This window comes from Pogona vitticeps, chromosome 4, assembly GCF_051106095.1.
Source record: "Pogona vitticeps strain Pit_001003342236 chromosome 4, PviZW2.1, whole genome shotgun sequence".
Lineage (NCBI taxonomy): Eukaryota > Metazoa > Chordata > Lepidosauria > Squamata > Agamidae > Pogona > Pogona vitticeps.
Window position 1 is genome coordinate 3,118,194 of NC_135786.1, and position 20,384 is coordinate 3,138,577.

The 20,384-nt window shown below is 48.3% G+C and overlaps 2 protein-coding genes across 2 annotated transcripts in view; both read left to right on the forward strand.

Annotated features, from left to right (window-relative positions):
* LOC144588812 (uncharacterized) overlaps positions 1-20,384 on the forward strand; it is an 856,730-nt gene that overhangs the window by 754,821 nt on the left and 81,525 nt on the right. The gene's annotated exons all lie outside the window — the stretch shown is intronic.
* PDRG1 (p53 and DNA damage regulated 1) lies at positions 13,247-20,118 on the forward strand. Its single transcript, XM_072996620.2, has 5 exons — positions 13,247-13,684; positions 14,664-14,739; positions 17,217-17,291; positions 18,955-19,035; positions 19,626-20,118. Exons 1-5 carry the CDS (start codon positions 13,262-13,264, stop codon positions 19,706-19,708), a joined length of 738 nt encoding a protein of 245 aa, XP_072852721.2. The 5' UTR covers positions 13,247-13,261; the 3' UTR covers positions 19,709-20,118.

Here is a 20,384-nt window from a genome sequence, read left to right on the forward strand (position 1 = left end):
GTATCCGTGGACAGCATCTTCAGAGGACAGCACTCTGTGCTCTGGTGTAGTTGGCTTGGGAGTGCAGCATTTATGGCTGTGAGATAGGCTTTTGTCTTTTTCTGTAGATGGTTGATTAGTGTGTCTTGTTGTGGGTGTATTGTTGTGCTAAGGAGAAGAGATTATCTGTCACTGTGGTTGATGGGTGTCATTAGCTGGTCTTTTGTGTAATGATTCCCGGTCCTTGTGGCTGGGTAGAGTTCTTTGGCCTTTTGCATGCTGTATTTTTGAGAGCTGGGAGCCAAGTTTTGTTGAGCTTCACACTTTCCTCTTTTTTGTTAAGTTCTGCTGGTGCTTGTGGATTTCAATGGCTTCCCTGTGCAGTCTGACGTAATGATTGCTGGTGTTGTCCAGTATTTCAGTATTTTGAAATAGAATTTCATGTTTAGTTTGTTTAAGGGCATGTTCAGCTACTGCAGATTTTTCTGGTTGTTTTAGTCTGCAGTGTCTCTCATGATCTTTGATTCCGGTATGGATGCTTCGTTTTGTGGTTCCAATATATACCTGGCTACAACTGCAAGGTATCCAGTATACTCCTGCAGTGGTGAGGGGGTCCCTTCTGTCCTTTGCTGACCGTAACATTTGTTGTATTTTTGTGGTGGGCTTGAATACTGTTTGTAAGTTGTGGTTTTTCAAAAGTTTCCCCATGAGGTCCGTGACCCCTTTGATGTATGGCAGAAATACTTTATTTGTGGGTGGCTGTTTTTCTTCTTCAGTTCGGTGTTGTTTTCTTGGTTTGATGGCTCTTGTGATTTCATTTTTGGAGTAGCCATTTGCCTGTAGGGCCCAATTCAGATGGTATTAGAGTAACTAGGAACAACGGCTCAATGGCCAACAGAAAACTGGGCACTGATACCTATGCCATATTTAACAGGACTGCCACAAGAGATAGTAGACACATTAGACCTGACGGAGGCAGGCGATTATGCAAAAGTCAAAACCACAATCCTAAACACATTGAACGTGAACGAAGAAGCATACCAGAGGCGGTTCAGAGACCTACGACTATGCCCGGGAATCCATCCACAAACCCTTGCACAGAAGATGAGGGTCAATACCACGAGATGGGTACATAAGTCGATGAGGAGAAGAGACGATTGTGCAGTCAAAAGCTGGCTGGAAAGAAACATTTCCAAGCCTACCATGCAGCTGGGCTTTAAACTCAGAAAATCTGCCGAGTGAAGACATGGTAAAATGGCCTTAAGATTGCACTGGGACTAAGATGGCCTTAGAAGGGAACTTGTTGTTGTTGTTTAGTCGTTTAGTCGTGTCTGACTCTTTGTGACCCCATGGACCAGAGCATGCCAGGCCCTCCTGTCTTCCACTGCCTCCCGGAGCTGGGCCAAATTCATGCTGGTCGCTTCGATGACCCTGTCCAGCCATCTCATCCTCCATTGTCCCCTTCTCCTCTTGCCTTCACACTTTCCCAACATCAGGGTCTTTTCCAGGGAGTCTTCTGGAAGGGAATTGGACTGGCTCAAATCATGTAGGAGAGATTACCAAACAATAAAAACTGGGGCTTCCAAATTCAGAGGGAGTTTGCCTTTATATATCAGTTTCTGGGGAGTGGTGAGAGAGAGCTACTGCCTTGATGGAATTTGGGGAATATTCAGGCTGGCCCCAGAGGTAAGCAGGTTGTCTGTGAGCAGGAGAGGGCCATGCAGCAGCTGGGGTTGGTCTCTGTGACTTCCACATCCCCCTTGGAGGTTGTCCTTGGGATAGAGATAACCTCTCAGCAACCAGCCAAAGAAGAGGCTTGGCCCATTCTGGGGGGGGGGCCCTCAAGCCCTGGGGATCAAGGCTCCAAGCATGGCTAGGACAGAAGCCCCATCCATGTCACAGGGGAGCAGCATTAAAGGGTGGGAAGATTTCCAAACCTTCAATGACTGGGGCAGAAGGAGCTGAGATCTCAGTCCAGGGTAGGGGAGGAAGGAGAGCCAGAGGAAGGAGTCAAGGGGCGGGGGGAAGGTATGGAATGGTGCTTTGGGCTGGGACATCAACCTGTATTCCCATGTTCTTGTCTCACCTCAGAACCCAAGCCCCAAAGCTATGGCAAGGCCTGAGGCAAAAGGTGACACGGCTGACGGCTGAGTCACCACCACTGATACCAACGCTGACCCCTACTCAGCTACAGCCTTGGTGGAAGCAGCAACAGGTCCAGCAACTGTGCCAGCTGGAGAAAAGCCTTCACACTCAAGAGGCCGACAAAAAGAACCCTTCAAGGGCCACACGGGACCAGAGGGCCCTCAAACTGTTCCCACTTGACAGACCGGGAGTGAACTGCCCTGACCAACCATGAGGGATGGGGCGGTGGAGGTGACCGGATTGATTTGGAAGACTAGTGAGGATCAGAAGGGACCATCCGTAAAGAGCTGAGGAACAAGGTCCAGTGTTCCAGCAGGACATGGCCATCTGAAAACTGCTCAGGGTGATACTCGTGGGCTCTCTGATGTCCTTCTGTCCATGGAGCAGCTGGGGACCCGCGCGTTGCCAGACCAGAAAGAGCCCTGGTTTGATTCAGCAAACTTTTTCGTAATGGCCACTGATTGATTCGACAGGGCAGACAAAGCTTTTGATTATGGAAATCCTGCTTCAGCACCAGAACTTGTGAAAATTAGTTTTGGGGATGATGAATCCCAGAGTATAACAGCCACACACCCTGCTGTCTGGAAGATGCTGGGAGCGGGGGGGGGGGGGGTACCGTCTGAATTAGTAATGATCCCAAGCTCTTTTGGAACACAGCATGGAAGATCCTTAAATTACAAGGAAGTGACTAATGGTGCCTTGTCAGACCAGAGGACATTTTAACATCTTCTAAGAAGCGGCGTTTCATGAAGTTCAGTTACAGGTTGAGCGCTGCCCATCATTTCGGTTTGAGGGCTGTATATTGAATGTGCAGATGACACATAAAAGACAGGCTCCAGAGGACGGAGAGAAGATTCCAAAATCAAGAAGGAACTGCTGTTGCTGTTAGATGCTCCAGAGTTGCAAACATTCTTCCCAACTACAGTACCTTCTGGGTTTTGCTTCTTCTGAGATTTCCCTTTGCAATTTTCAAACATGCGAACATAGGACAGCAAGCTTTGGTTCCTGCTTTTCTTGCTACTCCAGTAGAGACAGTGACCTCTTGATCTGTCACCAGTGTTTTCCTTTCTGAAAACCCTGCTTTTTCATTTTCTATCAGAAAACTTGGGGGGGGGGACGACTCTTTTTTATGGAAGTCTCTTCCACGGCTTCTTGTTATTTGATTTGATTTATATCCCGCCCATCTGGTAGATTCTACCACTCTCCCCCACTCTTCAGTAAAATTTCCAGGGTAGCTCATATAACTGAAAACGTATTTAACTTAAGAAAATTTACTGTGGTTATTCAAAGCTTGTTTGTTCAAGAGGGTATGCTTTGTCCTTTCGTAAAACTGGAGCAATTTGTGATATTTAAAAAATCAGTTACATCCCAACGTTCATCCAATCAAAAGTAAATGTCATTGGCCAAACTCTCATTGCTTCCCATAGTAAATCACACTAGAGTAGGCCCACTGAATCAATGGGGATTTGATGAATCAGTTTTTTTTATAAGTTCCATGGATTCTTATAAGTCTATTCTAACTGCGATTTAGCCTAGCACAGTAAGTCACCGTTAGAGTTGACCCATTTGAATAATTGGATCTTAGGTTTGACTCACCAAATCCTCACCAATTCAATGGGCATATCTTAGTGTGATTTGCTGCACTAAGTGGCAGGATCTTGGACGCACACTGGGTTCTTTTGAAGAAGGCAGGATAAAAATATTTTAAATAAAATAAATAAATAATAGGACCAATTTAACTCTAATAGGTCCTATTCTAGGCAGTCTAAACAAATAAAAATGCCGGTCGAGTCTGTTGTTGGGTGCTGCTCAGGGTGGATGATGAGAACTGCATGCTCCCTGATCTCCTTCTTTGTGGTTGTTTACTTGAGATGGGCACGAACTGGTTCGTCCCAGTTCGTCAAGGCGGCAGCACAGGTGCTGCAGCTCCCTTCTTCCACCTCCTCAACCCATTAGCCCCTCGCCAGGCCCAGCTGGCTTGCTTCTCCCACCTCCTCGGCTCATCTCCCAGTCATGAGCAAGAGCCCGGACTTCTCTGCCCCGCCCTTTGGTCTGAGTGGCAGATCAGCCGAGAGGACGGGGCAGAGAAGCCCGAGATGCTGCCGGGACTGGAAGATCAGTTGAAGAGGTGCAGGAAGCTCCCACGCTGGGGCTGGTTGAGGAGCTGATTTGAGCCCAGAGGAGGCGGGAGAGGGCACCTGCGCTGCCGCCTTCACAAACTGGGACGAACTGGTTTGTGCCCATCTCTACTCTTTTCCACCATGCTTGGAGTGGATGGCCCTGTAAAAGAGAGGACACCTTCCAACAGAGGACCGTGCCAGCTAAGAGAAGATGTGATTCAGAGCTAGGCTAGCCAGCAGTCCTGTTCCTCACCCTAAGTAGAGCCAGTATGGGTTCAGTGCTAGTACGACTGGAAATGTTCTTCTCCTGTTAGCCTGCTTCCCCTTCTGTGCTACAGGAGAAGCGTTTCACCAAGCCCATCCAGGCAGGACTTCCAAGTGCACTCCACAAAGCATTCTCAGCTGGAGGACTCCGGGGCAGTAGCTAAAGTGTCTCCTCTGAGCCGAGAAGGGCCTGCAATCTCGTAATGACAACTGGCTGGCGATTTGGCAGGGAAAAGCCTCCGAGAAGCCTCCATTTCTCAGTTTGATTGCTTTTGTGCACTTAGCAGAGGCCTCTCGTGAACCATGGGCCCCCGTTTAATTACATTAATGTAATTGAGGACTTCATGCAGCAGAGTTGCCAGTTCATCAAAAGTTCTGCTGACTCGTTCCCACAGAAATAGCCGGCCTGCACCAACCCCCCCCCCCGCGGCCCCTGCTGCGTGGGGTGGCCAGATATATTCAGAGCCCACCTTCTGCGGCAAATCATGCGTCGCAGGAGGTTCTTGCTAGACAACGCGGTTGACGCAGAGCAGAAAAGAACGTGACGAAGTGAAGTTGTACGTGAGACCCGTGCGACGAGGGAGACACACCTAGGATTGCTTGGAGAAAGCGGAGGCGTACAGGAGCGTGCAAATGTGGGGTCTCGAAACCACAACACCACAGGCCTGGGGAGCTGGAGATGCTCTGTCCCCCACAAAACAGCCATCTGGAAGACACACACCCCCATGTCATGGTTCAAGAGGTCCTGAACACTGTTCCATAGTTGGGCGAGTAGGGGCCTGGCGGTGGGAGGGGGGAAGACAGAGAGAGCTTCAGGGAAGCCAAGGGACCCTCCCTACAGATGAAGCGAAGGTCCAACAGCCACTGCCGATTGATAAGACTCAGAGGAAGGGTCTTTCTGGCTTCTCCACACGACCAACATGGGAGGACTGTGAGCACATTCGGGCATGCCCAGGGCAAGGGTTGCACCCAGCCAGCGGATCCTCCCACTCCAGAAGCACCACTGGATTGCTCTCGATAGGAACAAAGAAGCAGGTGGGCCCACACACACCAATCCCTGGCGGGCAATGGAACTTGAACAGGGGCTGCGCTGTGCAGAAGCCTCTCCACTTCCTCCCTGTCTCCTTCCAAAACCTAATGCACTCCATGACTTTGCTCCATCTTATTTTTCCACACTCCTCCTTCATTTTAGGCCAGTTCCTTGAAACCGCCTGGACACATCCTCCTTTGCACAAACATGGTCTCCAGCCGCTGTCCATTTTGAAGACTCTGCCCAATACCAGTGTCTCCGTCATCCTCCAGATCCGTCCTCATCTTCAGGCTTCATCCACTCATCTTCACTGAAATAAAGTCTAGGCACGGGCATTTTCTCACACTCAAACCTTCTTGTTCTTCATCTCACCACCCAATCTCTTCCTTTTGTTGCTCTCTGCACTGCCAGCGTTTAGACTGCAAGCTCATTGGGGACAGGGGCCTGCCTTTTTCATATTCCTTTGTTTCTGGGTCTCTGTAATGCACCATGTGCATTGCTGATGCCATATAAATTCCAGAAATGCTTTAGGAGTTCCTGGGAGCTGAGGAACTAGCAAAATCGGCTGTCCACGACTGACACACACACTGACAGCAGCCATGAAATTAAAAGACGTCCTGCTTCTTGGGAGGAAAGCGATGACAAACCTTGACAGCAGCTTAAAAAGCAGAGACATCACCTTGCCGACAAAAGTCCGCATAGCCAAAGCTATGGCTTTTCCAGCAGCGATGTACAGAAGCAAGAGCTGGACCATAAAGAAGGCTGACCGCCGAAGAATTGATGCTTTTGAATTGTGGTGCTGGAGGAGACTCTTGAGAGTCCTCTGGATGGACTGCAAGAAGAACAAACCTATCCATTCTAAAGGAAATCAACCCTGAGTGCTCACTGGAAGGACAGATCCTGAAGCTGAGGATCCAATCCTTTGGCCATCTCATGAGAAGATAAGGCCCCCTGGAAAAGACCCTGATGTTGGGAAAGTGTGAAGGCAAGAGGAGAAGGGGACGACAGAGGACGAGATAGCTGGACAGGGTCATCGAAGAGACATGGCTTTGACCCAACTCTGGGAGGCAGTGGAAGACAGGAGGGCCTGGCATGTTCTGGTCCATGGGGTCACAAAGAGTCAGCACAACTAAATGACTAAACAACAAGTCAAGCTCATGTCACAACATGCCATTTTTAAAAGGTGACACAGAAATATCTGTTGTTTGGATACAGGGCTTTGGAGACCCCCCTCCTTTCCAGCATGGATCTGCTCTCCAGTCACTACACATCTCAGCTGCTCAGAGAGAAAAGCAATCTCCCTCTCCATCCAACCACTCTGTTGCAGGGAGTTGCATAACTGTTTGCTACTCTGGGTTCTTGCCTGAGTTGAAAGTGAACATTTGAAGCACAGAAGGGGAGAATCTGTGCCAAAGATTCACCTCCTCCAATGTTTCACAGATGAAAATAATGTTGTACTTGCAAGGCCGGCCATCTCCTATCCAAGATGACTACCCGAGTACACGTTGCTCTTTCTGCTGTAGACATGTCCTCCTGAGATAACCTTTCCTCCAAGCACTAATATCGTTTATAAGCAAAGAAGGTGTTTGTTCTTTAGGTTAGATATGCTGGGAAAACAGAACTGCTTTTCCATCTGTTATCAACAGTTCATAATGAATTTCATCAACATATGGGACAGCAGCCTGTGTACTACGTGGCAAATCCATGCTTTTGCCTGTGTGTTGGCAGCTGCGTTCTGGAAATGAGACCCATCCACCTTCAACCCAGGACCAGCACAAAGGCCTGAAGGGTAAACTCACACATCTGTAACAAGGCGTCCCCCAAAGACCCCAGACAGGGGACATGACTTTCCTAGGACAGTCTTCAGAAAATGAGGACCGGTAACACAACAGCCACGGCCACCCACCATCATAGCAAATTCAGGTGGCGGGTACCACCAGAAATGGAGCCCAAGCATGGCTGCTGAGAAATGAGAAGGCGCCATCGGCATGCTTGGGAGAATGCCATGGTTTGAAGAAAGGCAGAAATCTTTCCAAACCCAAGAGTAGGGCAATGACTGAAGTCTCTGGGAATTGCTAGGCTTCTCCTAGCCAGATGTGCTGCAGGAAAACAGAGAGAGAGAGAGAGAGAGAGAGAGAGAGAGAGAGAGAGAGAGGTTTCCCAGCTACATGGGGATGACGGGATAAATCCAGTGAGAACGAGCGTAGACCCACTGATTCAATGGGACTTGTGAAAGGGTTGATTTAGCAAAGTCCATTTGATTCAGTGTGTTTACTCTAGTTGGGATTAAGAACTGGTTTTAAGACCATCTCTCCAGACCATGACCTCTGTCTATTCACAACTGTTGCTGGGACTCACGCGTTAAGCACCAGAGGCATTCACATCGGTGTTGTGCTCACAAAGTCCTGGCAAACTAAAAAGTCAGAAGTCAGGAGATGCCAGGGAGAAGGTTGGCATGTGCATGCGTTGAGACCCATTGTCCCAACTGCAGAAGGCGAGGAGTGGAGCACCAAAGCCACTCCTTGTGAGACCTTTTCCTGCACAAGCCCAGCGAGAAGCGTTCGTGAGGCTGGAGAGACAAAAACCTTCCCATGTGTCGCTGGCCTGTCCTAAGTGCCGCAGACAGATCTTGGCACGAATGAATGATTTCTATTTAATTAAGTTTTTAATTTTGGCCAAGTACACACACATAGACTTGTGACTTAATTTAATTAGGTTCTGATTAATTTAAAAGTTAAAGGTTACAAATTTAAAATGTTTTAAATTAATTAGGCAAGGAAAAAGTCTGCACAGGCAGGATAAGGAGAAGCAGCAGAGTTGGCCATAGAAACATCCGTGGGGAGAGGTGAGGATGCAAAGTGCAAGAGGTGAGGGTGGGTCGGAAAGGAAGGAAGGAAGGAAGGAAGGAAGGAAGGAAGGAAGGAAGGAAGGAAGGAAGGAAGGAAGGAAGGAAGGAAGGAAGGAAGGAAGGAAGGAAGGAAGGGGGGGAGACAGAGAGAGAGAAGGAAGGAAGGAAGGAAGGAAGGAAGGAAGGAAGGAAGGAAGGAAGGAAGGAAGGAAGGAAGGAAGGAAGGAAGGAAGGAAGGAAGGAAGGAAGGAAGGAAGGAAGGAAGAGAGGAAGAAAGAAAGAAAGAAAGGTGGGGAAGGACAGCAACAGCTTTTGTTACCTTGTGCATCTCAGTCCGCCTTCCAATGGGAAGCAAGGAACAAACTAGTAGCAAGGGGAAACTGGTATTACTCTGGAGTTATCTGATCCTTTAAAACTGAGAAACTAGAGATCATATTTGGGATCTCTGTCCCCTACAGCTGTGGTTCCCAACCTTGGGTCCCCAGATGTTCTTGGACTAAAACTCCCAGAAGCCTTCGCTAACTATCTGTGCTGGCCAGGATTTCTGGGACCAAGAACATCTGGAGACCTAAGGTTGAGAACCACTACAGTAGCTATCCCGTCTCGAGAGACGAAGGTAACATGCTTTGTATGGAGGACTTGGAACAGCTTCTAGTGTGGCTGAGGAGGCCAATTCGGGAGTGACACAATCCCTTCCACACTGGAGTCAAACACAATCTGTCCCCCGTCCAGTTCCCTGGTTGTGTTGCTTTCGGGACTGCCTCTTGGCCTCGGCCTGCTGGACAAGGGTCTCTTATTCAAAATGGGAGAGGCCATGACGCACCGCCTGCCTCCAGGCTGAACGCTCAGAGGTCAAGTTTTCCCATCTGTTGAGGTCCATTCCAAAGGCCTTCAGATCCTGCTGGCAGATCTCCTTGTGAGGACCACTGCCCTAACAGGAGAATCTCAGGGCCTGTTCCCACTGCCAGAATAAACCAGGAGAGGGATCTTTTTTTCCCCCTTTTTGAGAGTCGGGCTAAAGTCACATAAACTTTTGTGCCCGTGTATGTGCATCCTCATGGCCATGGCTGCCGCCACCTCCTTGAGTTCCCTGCTGCTGCCACTGCCACCCTCTCTGTTCTCCAGCGGAAGGGAGAATGGAAAGCAATGGGGAAGGAGGAGAAGAGGAAAAGGGGTGGAAATAGTACCAAGGGGTAATGGTGGGGGTGAGAGAGGGTGTGTGTCAGGTGCCTGACGGGTGGGCGGAGGGCAAACAAGGGGGGGCGGGTGGGAGTGAGAGGATGGGCAAAAGAGCAAGCGATCTGACTGGTGGGCAGCTGGGTGGTTGATCGCTTTGTTTTGCTTTTTTTAAAATCCTGCTCTCTGATAGAGAGCTACGTCAGATGGCAGGATTTCTTTTAAGTAGATGAGGGGTTCACAGATGCAGAATCGATTCTACATCTGCCCCCCCCCCCAATTAAACGGACCTCTGGTAGAGGAGCAGAAAACTTTTTTTCCCTATCACACTACTTTGCATGGGCACCTACCTCATCTGTACACCAACATTTAAGTCACTTTTTTAAAATATGGAGACCTTGATACAACAGCAGGTTTTAGTAACAGTACGGTCAAGCTCTTAGTTGACCATACTTTTTTTTCCTGAGCCAAAACAAGGAGGCAAAATAAATTTACTCAGTACTGCAGGAAAATGTTCTGCATAAGCTCAGAGGCGCTCAAAATACTTCAAGTTAAAAATTCTCCACCCTTAATTTCCTGACTAATATTTGCAGCCATTTACTGTTTTGCATGACTCTGGATCCTCTTTGGACCGATCACGAGAAGGCAGGATTCTCTGGAGAAGACCATTATTCTGAGAAAGGTGGAAAGGCAGCAGGAAAAGAGGAAGACCCAATACGAGATGAACTGAATCCCTAAAGGAAGCCATGGGCTTGAATTTACGAGAGCTGTTGAGAAGAGGACATTTTGGAGATTGCTCATCCATAGGGTTGCCATAAGTCGGGGACTGTTTTACATAACAGCAACAACAGCAACAACACTACCCTCTAACTGGAATAAAGGCATCATTCTCATCAAACAATCCACAGTGTTTGAAGGATGAGTAAACAAAAGTTGAGTGTTGCTGCGGATGGGGATGGAAGGGAGGAAAAAAAAATGCAAATCCGTGGGATTCCGAATCACACAATTCCCAGCCAGTCACTGAACTGTGGGATTTATAGTCCCAAATGCTAGGCTGGGAAAGCCAATTTAGACTACAAAAATCAACAACAGAACCAATGTCGACAGCATAAACAAGAAAATATCACTTATGGAACTGTGTTGATCACAGTAATATATACCATCTTCTTCAAGGGTTCCTTTAAAATACACCTTTAATCTTATTGTTACTTAATGAAATCTTCTGACTAAAATTAATACAAACAGAGTAGATGTTTGCAGCCTCTAACTAAAAAAGTTCATTAATTAGGCTATTTGTCCTCATTCCCCAAGCTTTAGCTGTCACACAGATGTAAGCTCTAATGAGAAAGTGTATTTTGTATTTGCGAAGGCATCAGGTCCTCTGAAGATGCCGGCCACAGAGACTGGCGAAATGTTAGGAAGAACAACCTTCAGAACATGGCCAAAGAGCCCGAAAAACCCACAACGACCAAAGTATATTTTGCTGTTCGACACCCAAAATTGGTCTATAGCTCTGGCCTGAGTTTGCCATATTAACCAGGTGGAGAAGATTTTACTTGGTTTCTAGGCCCACTAACCACATGGTTTCCGCTTTTAACCATTTCAGCAGTCCGAGAAGCAGTTCTAGGCCCCTTGCACCCATTGTCTACCCGGCCTCTGCAACATCGCAAGGATCTGCTTCCTCTTGAAATCTCAGAGAATGGGATGCAAATCAGTATGGATAGTGTTTTTAATAATTAACATCCAACCCACCGCCGTGCTTTTATTTTACTTTATTACGCTTTTATTATGTAGTTTTTTACTGTAACTTTTTAAGTACCTTTCAGATTTTGTTCGGTTCTTTGATTATGGTTATGTTATTGTTTTATCCTGTTTTGTAAACCGCCCAGAGTGGCCTTGGCAGCCAGATGAATGGTATAAAACTCCAGATATTAAATAAATAAATGGCAGAGCTGTAACCAGCAATCTTGATGCCTGGGGCTTCACTGCCCCGATAAGCTAGGCTCACGTGAGAATGGCATACATAGGCAGAGGAATGAGGAATGTCGAGAAATGCCCAGGTATCGACCTGTGATGGTCGTAGGAGTACTACTTCTACTCTGAGCCCACCTCTTTCTTTTGTGATTCCTTCCCCCCGCAAGGACAAGAAAGAGGAGGCAATATAGTTCCTTCTGATAGGCGGGGTTGCCACCTTCCAGCAGCAAATACCAACCGGTGGGTTTGTGCTCTTTTCCTGCTCTCTAGATATTGCCTCCCTGAGTCGAAGCTCCTGTTGCTCTGCCACTTAGGTCTTAATTCAATTAGCAACAGAAGTGTCGCGCCACCCACAACTGAGGTGGGTGAGCTTGCAGGCCCATGAAGCTCTGTCCTCTGACATCTCTCCATAGTCTTGCCAGGTGCTACCACCAGAATGGTCGCATATGCATCATGCATCACGAGAGCACACCAACACGGTTGTACTCAAGCCTGCCAGAACGGGGTGGCTCGCCGGCTGGCCCAACTCCCGGCTTTCTCATTCAAGACATGGTTTTCTACCCAGTGGCCCTGGCTGTGACTTACTGGTGGGAGGCAAAACGTGAGACACCACCTTTTACACAGCAGCCTCATGGGGCAGTAGTTAAACTGCATGATTGCAGTCAAGATTCTGCTCACAGTTCAGTCTCAATGGATTCAGGGAGCTGGCTCAAGGTTGATTCGGCCTCCCATCCCCGACGTATTGCGGCCCCATGAACAAGCGATCGCCAAAAGGTCCCTATCCTCAGCAACCTTGCACAGTTCCTGCAAACCCGCCTGTGGCTTCCTTTAGGGAGTCAGTCCGCCTCATTCTTGGTCTTCCTCTTTTCCTGCTGCCTTCCACCTTTCCCAGCATGATGGTCTTTTACAGAGAATCCTGACTTTTATGATGCGTGCAAAGGAGGACAGCCACAGTTTCAACCTATCTGCCATGAGGCAGGGCTGTATTGACCCCATGGTGAGCCCTCTACGCTTTAAGGTGTTGCAGGCACTAGACCCCAGTACATAGTCCTATTTGTATGTACACCAACATATACCATGCACAGTGCAAAGTGCCTTTCACCATTGGAGCCCTGAGGTGTTGCAGCAAAAAATCCTCTCAGAAGCCCCTTTCCTTGTCAACAGGCCATTTCCATTCGTATTTTCTGGAGACTTTGCCGTGATTCCAGTGGTTTCAGCCTGGCACCCTACAGCCCGAGTGCCCACTCTCGAGAAATGCGGTTTTGACCTCCAGAATGCGTTTGGGGACCCCTTTTCCACAGAAGGGGGAGCCCCAGAAATGCCTCGGCTCAAGCCAGCTGCTTCCGGAGCTTTCTGGAGGGAGTGCATTTCAATAGAGGAAGATGAAATCCAGCCTGAGGATTTCCCTGGAGGGGGAAAACGTTGAAATGGAGGCTTGTCCCACTCTGGGCACCTCGTAAAAAAAGGGCCGGATCCTCTGGAAGAGAGACCCTCATGCTGGGGAAGGAGGAAGGCAGCAGGAAAGGAGGAACTGCACGTGCGAGATGGACTGACTCCCTAAAGGAAACCACAGGCTGTCCTGTATTGCTAAAGCTAAGCAGGGCTCTTGGGGTGAGAGCGCTCCTTCAGAGGGGGCGCCATAAATGTGTGTGTGTGTGGGGGGGAAGGCTGGAGGGTGTGTAATAACACCACCACCACCACCAAGGACGTGGTTCAGGTGCGCCCATGCCACCACCATTAAGAGAATGGACGGCCGACCCGGCCAGGGATCCCCCCCCTCGGGGGGCTGCTCCGAGCGGGCCTGAGCCATCCGGGCGGGGAGAGAGAAAGGAAGCGCCGCCAGGCCTCGGGGCCCCGCTCGGCCGCGGCCTGCGAAGCTCCGTCGGCGCTGGGCCGGGCCTAGCCGGTTGCCGTGGCAACCGCCCTCCTACGCGAGGCGAGGCGCCTGCGTCGGCTAGGCTACGCCGCTTCGCCTCACCCTCTCCGGCACTGCGGGCGGCGGCGGTGGCGGCTTCTTTCCGGCCCTTCTCTTCCTTCCTCTCCCTGCCTCGGATGGCCGTGATGGGCGGACGAGATCCGGATTTCGTGCTCCGGTATTTGGCCGAGGTGGAGGCGCTGGCCGAGGAGGTGATGGCCGGGAGGCAGCAGGTAGGCGCGGTTTGTGGGGGGTGGGCTCTGGGGTAGAACCCCCCCCACCTGCCACGGCATGGCTGCCCTCCATGGCCTTTCCCCCCACACACACACACACCGCGCTCTTCACGAACTCAGAGCCCTCCCCGAGGAGGAAGCGTTCGTCTTTGGGACTACACCTCCCAGAATCCCCCACCCCAGAACAACAGGTCCCATGATTTCCTTGAGGACCTTTATCTCGTCCCTCCGTCGAGCAACAGCTGTTGCAGGGTGGTTCTGTTTGCCTGCCTGCCTGCTTATTTGTTTGTTTCCTTATATATATGTATATATGTGTGTGTGTGTGTGTGTGTGTGTGTGTGTGTGTATCCTTGAGTTCCCTGCTCAAGGAAACAAACAAATCAATCAATCAATCAATCTATCTATCTATCTATCTATCTATCTATCTATCTATCTATCTATCTATCTATCTATCTATCTATCTATCTATCTATCTATCTATCTATCTATCTATCTATCTATCTATCTATCTTATAATGTTATACTGTATATCAATCTTATAATGTTATCTATCTGTCTGTCTTATAATGTTACCTACCTACCTACCACCTTTCTCCTTAAAAAGGACCCAGGGTGGCTTACACCATTAAAAAAAGAACATTTCAGGGTGTTACCCTAACATTTACCATCACTGTTACCATTTTTTTCAAAACATTTTTTAATTAAACAAATATTGTATTCAGAAAGGGTAGGTGAGCGGACCAGGCTCTTCCTGAATGGAAGCATGTTCTGTGGAGGGAGAGCGAGGGTCTGGGTCATTTCCTCTGCTGGCAGAGGGGAGAGCATGGATGGGTATTGGTGGCAAATCATTCAGAGAACTTGCCCAAGGATGAACTGTCTGTACAACTTGAAGGAGGAATAAGGGGAGAGCCCTTGCAAATTAGCCACCCTGGGCATCTCATAGGTGCCCAGGCTGAAGGTTTGACCATTGCCTTTGCAGATTGTCGATCTGGATCACAAGCGAAATCAAAACCGGGAGGCCCTGAGAGCGCTGAGCAAGGAGGCAGACTCTTTGGGTGAGCAATCCTCTTGCCAGTCCTTTATACTGAATTAGACCCTCTGCTTGGCTGCCACTTTCCCACGTCTCAGGCACAGGACTTTCTGCAGTTTTCTTAGCTGAGATCATTTTAACTGGCAGTACAAGGGGGGGCCGCACATGAAATGCATTGCACACAAATCTTCACTTCTGTCAGTGTCCAGGTTTGCTTTGTGCTGGAGGCTGTTGGAACCTTTTGTTTCCCAAAGATATGGTACGGGACCTGATCGCCCCATGCCCCAGGGGAGGAGAAATATTCTGGAAGTGTTCAGAGATACAGTTGTAAACAGCATCCCTGTAAATTGCCGTGATGAAGCCTCGGTTGCCCTTGGTAATGTGCCCTGTAGGTTTCTTAAAACAAACTATACATACAACTTTCTCCAAAGGAGTCCAGGGTTGCTTTTAAAAGGTCTTGCAACATGTGTTGTAATTTACACTAGGCTGACAGTTAAGGACTCTCCCGGGCTCACCTGGAAGAAATAAGAGATTTGAACTCTGTACTCTGGCCACTGCACCCTTGTGGCTTGTGCAGTTATGTGTGAAATTCAGTGTCAAAAATAATAATTGCCTGCCATCAAGTTGATTCTGACTTATGGCAACCTTTGCAGTGTTTTATCGGCACAGAGTACTCAGAAGTGGTTTGCCGTTCTCTTCTGGAAGGGCTCTGAGACTGTGCAGCCAGCCCAAGGTTCTCTGGGTTGGCGGGTCTCTGGGAGGCACAGTGAGAATCAGATTTTGGGCTCTGCAGTCAACTATGCAACTCGCAGAACTACATCCTATAATGTTCAGGGGCTGTGCTTATTGTCTCTGTGATGAGTTTAGACCAGCCATGAATTTAACTGGGATTTAATGCTACCCAGTGTGGAGATGTACATCTTTTTAAGCAGTTGAAGTAGAAACAAACTGATAATTCTGTGCCACATGCTAGTTCCATGTACTAGTCTGTGCTTGCCTTTTCACCTGTGGCCATGGGTGCCTTTCCAAGTGTGCTATGTGCCTCGCCCTGCTTAAGCCAGAAGATATCCAATGTAGTATAGTGGATAGAGTGATGAGCTAGGATTCAGGAGACCTGAGTGTGAAAATCAGCTGTGGAAAGTCACCCGGGGAATGGTCATAGTGGTAAAATCACTCCTTGAATATCTCCCTTCTCTTGAAAGCCCTCCTAGGGTCACTAAAGGTCAGTTTCCACATGATAGATCCACTTTAAGCCAGGACTCTTGTCATTGCTTCATAGTTCTGCAGCTCACTTCATGTGAAAGCTTGGCAGGCCTTCTAACAAGGATACCAGGCCTCTTTCCTTTTGGCTAGTTGGAGTAGGTGGGTTTCCCTGTACTTCTTAAATTTTGTTTGAATCAGTTGTGTGCGCGTTTGAGTAGCTCCTGTTTGCCCTGAAAGTTCTGAGATGGGATGAACTGGAAAAATCACCTCCATGCCTTGAGGTTTGATGCCGAGTCTCAGGAAACGTTCAATCAGCATTCGGTTCTTTGCTTGGTTCGGTTCATAGTAATTTGAACTTTTTTTTTAAAAAAAGGCCCATCAATCATGTATAAAGCCAAAGAAAAGAGAAGAAAACCTGTAGAATTTCTCTTCTGTGCCCAGTAGTCACTGCAGAGTAAACAACATCACTTTTTTTTTTTGCAGAATTATGACTGGTAGCAGCAGGGTCCTTAGTCTGATTCCATGGTTGACATCAGGAGTTCTTCAGTGTTGCCGGAAGCTATAGACCCCTTCCTAAAAAGCTGTAAACACAGCAAATTCGTATAGGAAGCAGTGCCCTGTTTGTGGCATTCTGCAGTTGGTTACCCTAGTCTGTGTTTGCTTTCAGAAATGTGCTGATTGTTCTGTCCCTCTGGGTCTTGCGGCTGCCCATCATAGCTGAATGTTCTGTGAACAGCAGCGCATAAAGTCGGGTGACTAATGTCTGCTGCAAGCGACAGTGGTGTCTCGTCTTCTCTCTGGGGGACAATTCAGCACAGCAAATTGTCTGGCATCCTTTACATACAGTGAGGCTTTTTTTTTTTTGCATTAATGAGGGCAAGGCAGAAACACAGGGGCCTGGCCTGTGACGGTTCCTGTAACTCTTGCACCAAGTTTTATCATAGGGGCTTTGTCCGATAGGGATCTTACGTGATCTGCCATACGTCTCCTGCACCTGTAGCGTGGAGTTGTGGGTTGTTTCTCCTCCCAACCTCTTGGTTTCATTCTTCTTCATCACCTATAACATCCTATTTCGTTCCAGTCACCCACTTAATGCAGGTTAGGATAACTATAGGGAATGTGTTCCTTGCAAGGTGTCATTGTAATGTAAGGGTTTAAAAAGGAGCCTTCTCTTTAAACATATGGTTGATGCTTTAAATACTGTCTTTTTTTATTCCCTCCTCCCTCTTGGGTGATATGCTTGCGGTTAGTAGGCTAACAGGACTACTCTTTCTAAATAATTTCCCTCCCTGATTTCAGACCCAGTCATGGTTTGCTTAGGGAACATGTTTGCACAGCTTCCTAAGAAGATGACTAAGGACATGTTGCAGAAAGGTAAGGTCCCAGTGATGTTTCCACCACATGACTGCAAAGTTGATTGTGCTCAGCTGTGGGATACAGAGTCAGAACTTTTATGCAGTTGAATATGACCTCCCTGTGCCTTTGGAACATACACTTTGGAACATACAACCAGCTTCCTTAGGATTCCAGAATATGGCTCAGCACCCGGTTTAGTATCTTGCCATTTTCAGTAACATGTTGGAGGAATTGCAGCTAAAATCCCCTTGACTTCTATGGTTTGGTCAGATCCTGCAGCTGCATTTCAGAACTCTTCTCTTGCAATTCTGAAAGCTTTCAACAAGCTTGGTGTGCTGTGAAATGAAAGCTGAGATGAGCAGGTTGCCTGCTTATGAGATAGTTGTCCCGAGGGGCTGAGAAAATAGATTACGGTGGCCAGCGGTCCCTTCTGTGCTCTTTGCCGTTCACTGTCAGTATTCTCTGTCTTTCTCTCTCGAGGAGGATCTGAGCAGCCTGACTAGGACTTACCCATGGCAGTTCCACACATCATGGGGGTGATGTTATTTCGACACTGTATGTGAAGCTGGAGTGTCCTCTCCAGAGCACGAAAGAATTCCAAAAGATCTCCTGTATGGAGAATGAATGCAGGGAAATCACCCCAGAGGGAGACCACAGCTGCAATACAAGGAGATCTGCAAGCGGGATCTGAAGGCCTTAGGAATGGACTTTAACCGATGGGAAACCTTGACCTCTGAGCGTTTGGCCTGGAGGCAGGCGGTGGAATAATGGCCTCTCCCATTTTGAATAAGAGACCCTTGTCCAGCAGGCCAAGGCAAAGAGGCAGTCCCGAAACAAGCAAAACCAGGGAGCTGGAGAGGGGACAAGATATGTATTTGTCCTCAGTGTGGAAGGGATGGTCACTCTTGAATTGGCCTTCTCAGCCACACTAGACACTGTTCCAAGACCTCCATACAGAGCACGTGGCCATCTTCTCTCGAGGCTGAAGGATGCCTGCAGTGGGGCGGATGTCTAGTGAGATGGTTGGAAAGCAGCACCTGTCCCAAAGAGACAGGACTGGTAGATGTACCTGTTGGCATAATGCAGTTTTGAAAAATAGGAGATGCCTTGTTTTTAAATTGCATTTCTGAGCACGTTGGCTTTCAGAATCCTGTTTACGGCCCTAGAATACCAAGTGTGCGCAGTGAGGGCCCTGCTGAGAAGATAAAGATAACTTCTGAGGCCTGAAACGGCTGAAACAAATTAGCCACGTTGTGCCTGGCCCAAGGCCCCTCTTGCTCAGCAGGGAAGGGTCTGTCTTCCCCTCAGATACGCTGGTGAGGATGGCATTGAGAGAGAGAGATGAGCCCTGTCATGCAAGACAAATGTTAGCGTTTGGCGAGAAACTGCAAGATGAAATAAGGAATCGTATGCAGTCAATAAGGATAGACGTTCTTGAATGAACCAGTGCGCTTTCTTCTTTCCCTCCCCTTCTTTTCCGTTCTTTCTTTACTTTTAGATATGCATACAGACGACAATACAGAAGTATTTATTTATTTATTTTATTGGATTTCTATCCCGCCCATCAGACCAAAGGTCTACTTTACTTCCCCCACCATACATCTTATCCCTTGCAATAAGCAGACCAGTGTTTTAAAACACCTTAAATGACTTCTCATCACTTGTTTCCCCCGCCCCCCAGATCTGGAACTCCTGGATGAAGAAATAGCCAAACTGCGGAAACAGCTAAAAGTGAAGGTCAACCGTCTGTTGGAAGCTCAAGGTATTTGCCAAAGAAGCTAGAACTGCCCGAGTGTGTTCTGGATATCATAGGGGACCTCAGAGGTCTGCAGTGGATCAGATGTGGAGCACCTGATCATCTGTGCAGGGCTTCTAGCCATATTGCCTTGCTAGAATATTTTTCCCCCTGCATCTCAGAGTCAGACTTCAATGAGTCGGCAAGGCTGAAAGTGGATGGGGTCCTTTCAGTTCTGCCCCAGGGCCCCCTTCCCCCCATCAGCCCCCACCAAGACAGCCAAGGATCTTCCAGGGAGCCTTTTATTTAAGTTAGACCTCCTGCCCACATGAACTCTTCCAGGCATATATAATTGCACTCGATCCAGCCCATCCTTCATCTTCCCAACTATTGGCTCATTGGAGCCAAAGAGTCATCTTCAGCTTTTGTGAATTCCTTGACATGCCTCACGCAGACATACACAGACACACACACACGCATGCACACACTGATGGTGGCATGTTGAGACAATGGAGCTACCCCTCACAAAAGAGGAGCCCACGTATTCCCTCATTGACCACAGCGGGTAGACCCATGTTATTCCACAGCAACTCAGCACTTCCTTCCTCTTTCCTAAGGTAAGCCGGAACTGAAAGGTTTTGATCTGAAACCCTTGAACACTGAAGAAATGTGGTTCATGAGAAAGGTGGTGGACGGCTGAAGAGGTCTCATTCTGTGGTCTCCTTTGCTGCTTCCTTGGATACAGCCTGACGGAGAACATCTCCCTGTGCAAAAAGGCAGCTTCACTTGCAGAAAGGTGCTCCTGGAGCTGAGCATCTCTCCACTCGCATCTTTTGTGGGAGATGCCTGGGGAGCCGGTGACGTTCTTGCCACCTGGAGCAATGGGCTGAAGCATTCTGCAGCATTGACCACCTCTGTGGAGCGTGCATCAGACCTTGAGGAGCACAGCAGCTGTCATCAGTTTACAGTTTTGTCACTGCAACGTTGTCTGCAAATTCAGAGTGAAAGAAACTTAGAACAAAATTGTAATTCCGCTCCGTTCTTGGCCATGAATGCATGGTTAAAACACATCTGGTTTTGTGATAATAAATTGACCACTCAAACCCAAAATGTGTGTGGCGAGTGATGGAGACTGTTCCCCTGTACAGTTTGCTTGCATTACAATTCTTTGTCCAGAGTCAGCAATTCTCATCTGTTAAACTCTGGGCACCAAGCCCAGAAAGCCATAACTGTCCTTTTGCCTAGCAGTCTTGTCTTCCTACATTGTGTGAAGAGTATCAGAGGCTTGTGCGAGGGGGGCGGGGGGTGGAATCCAAATGGCACAGCTGAGAATGTTTGCCACATCCTTCAGCTCCAGCCAAACACCTGCTGGTGCT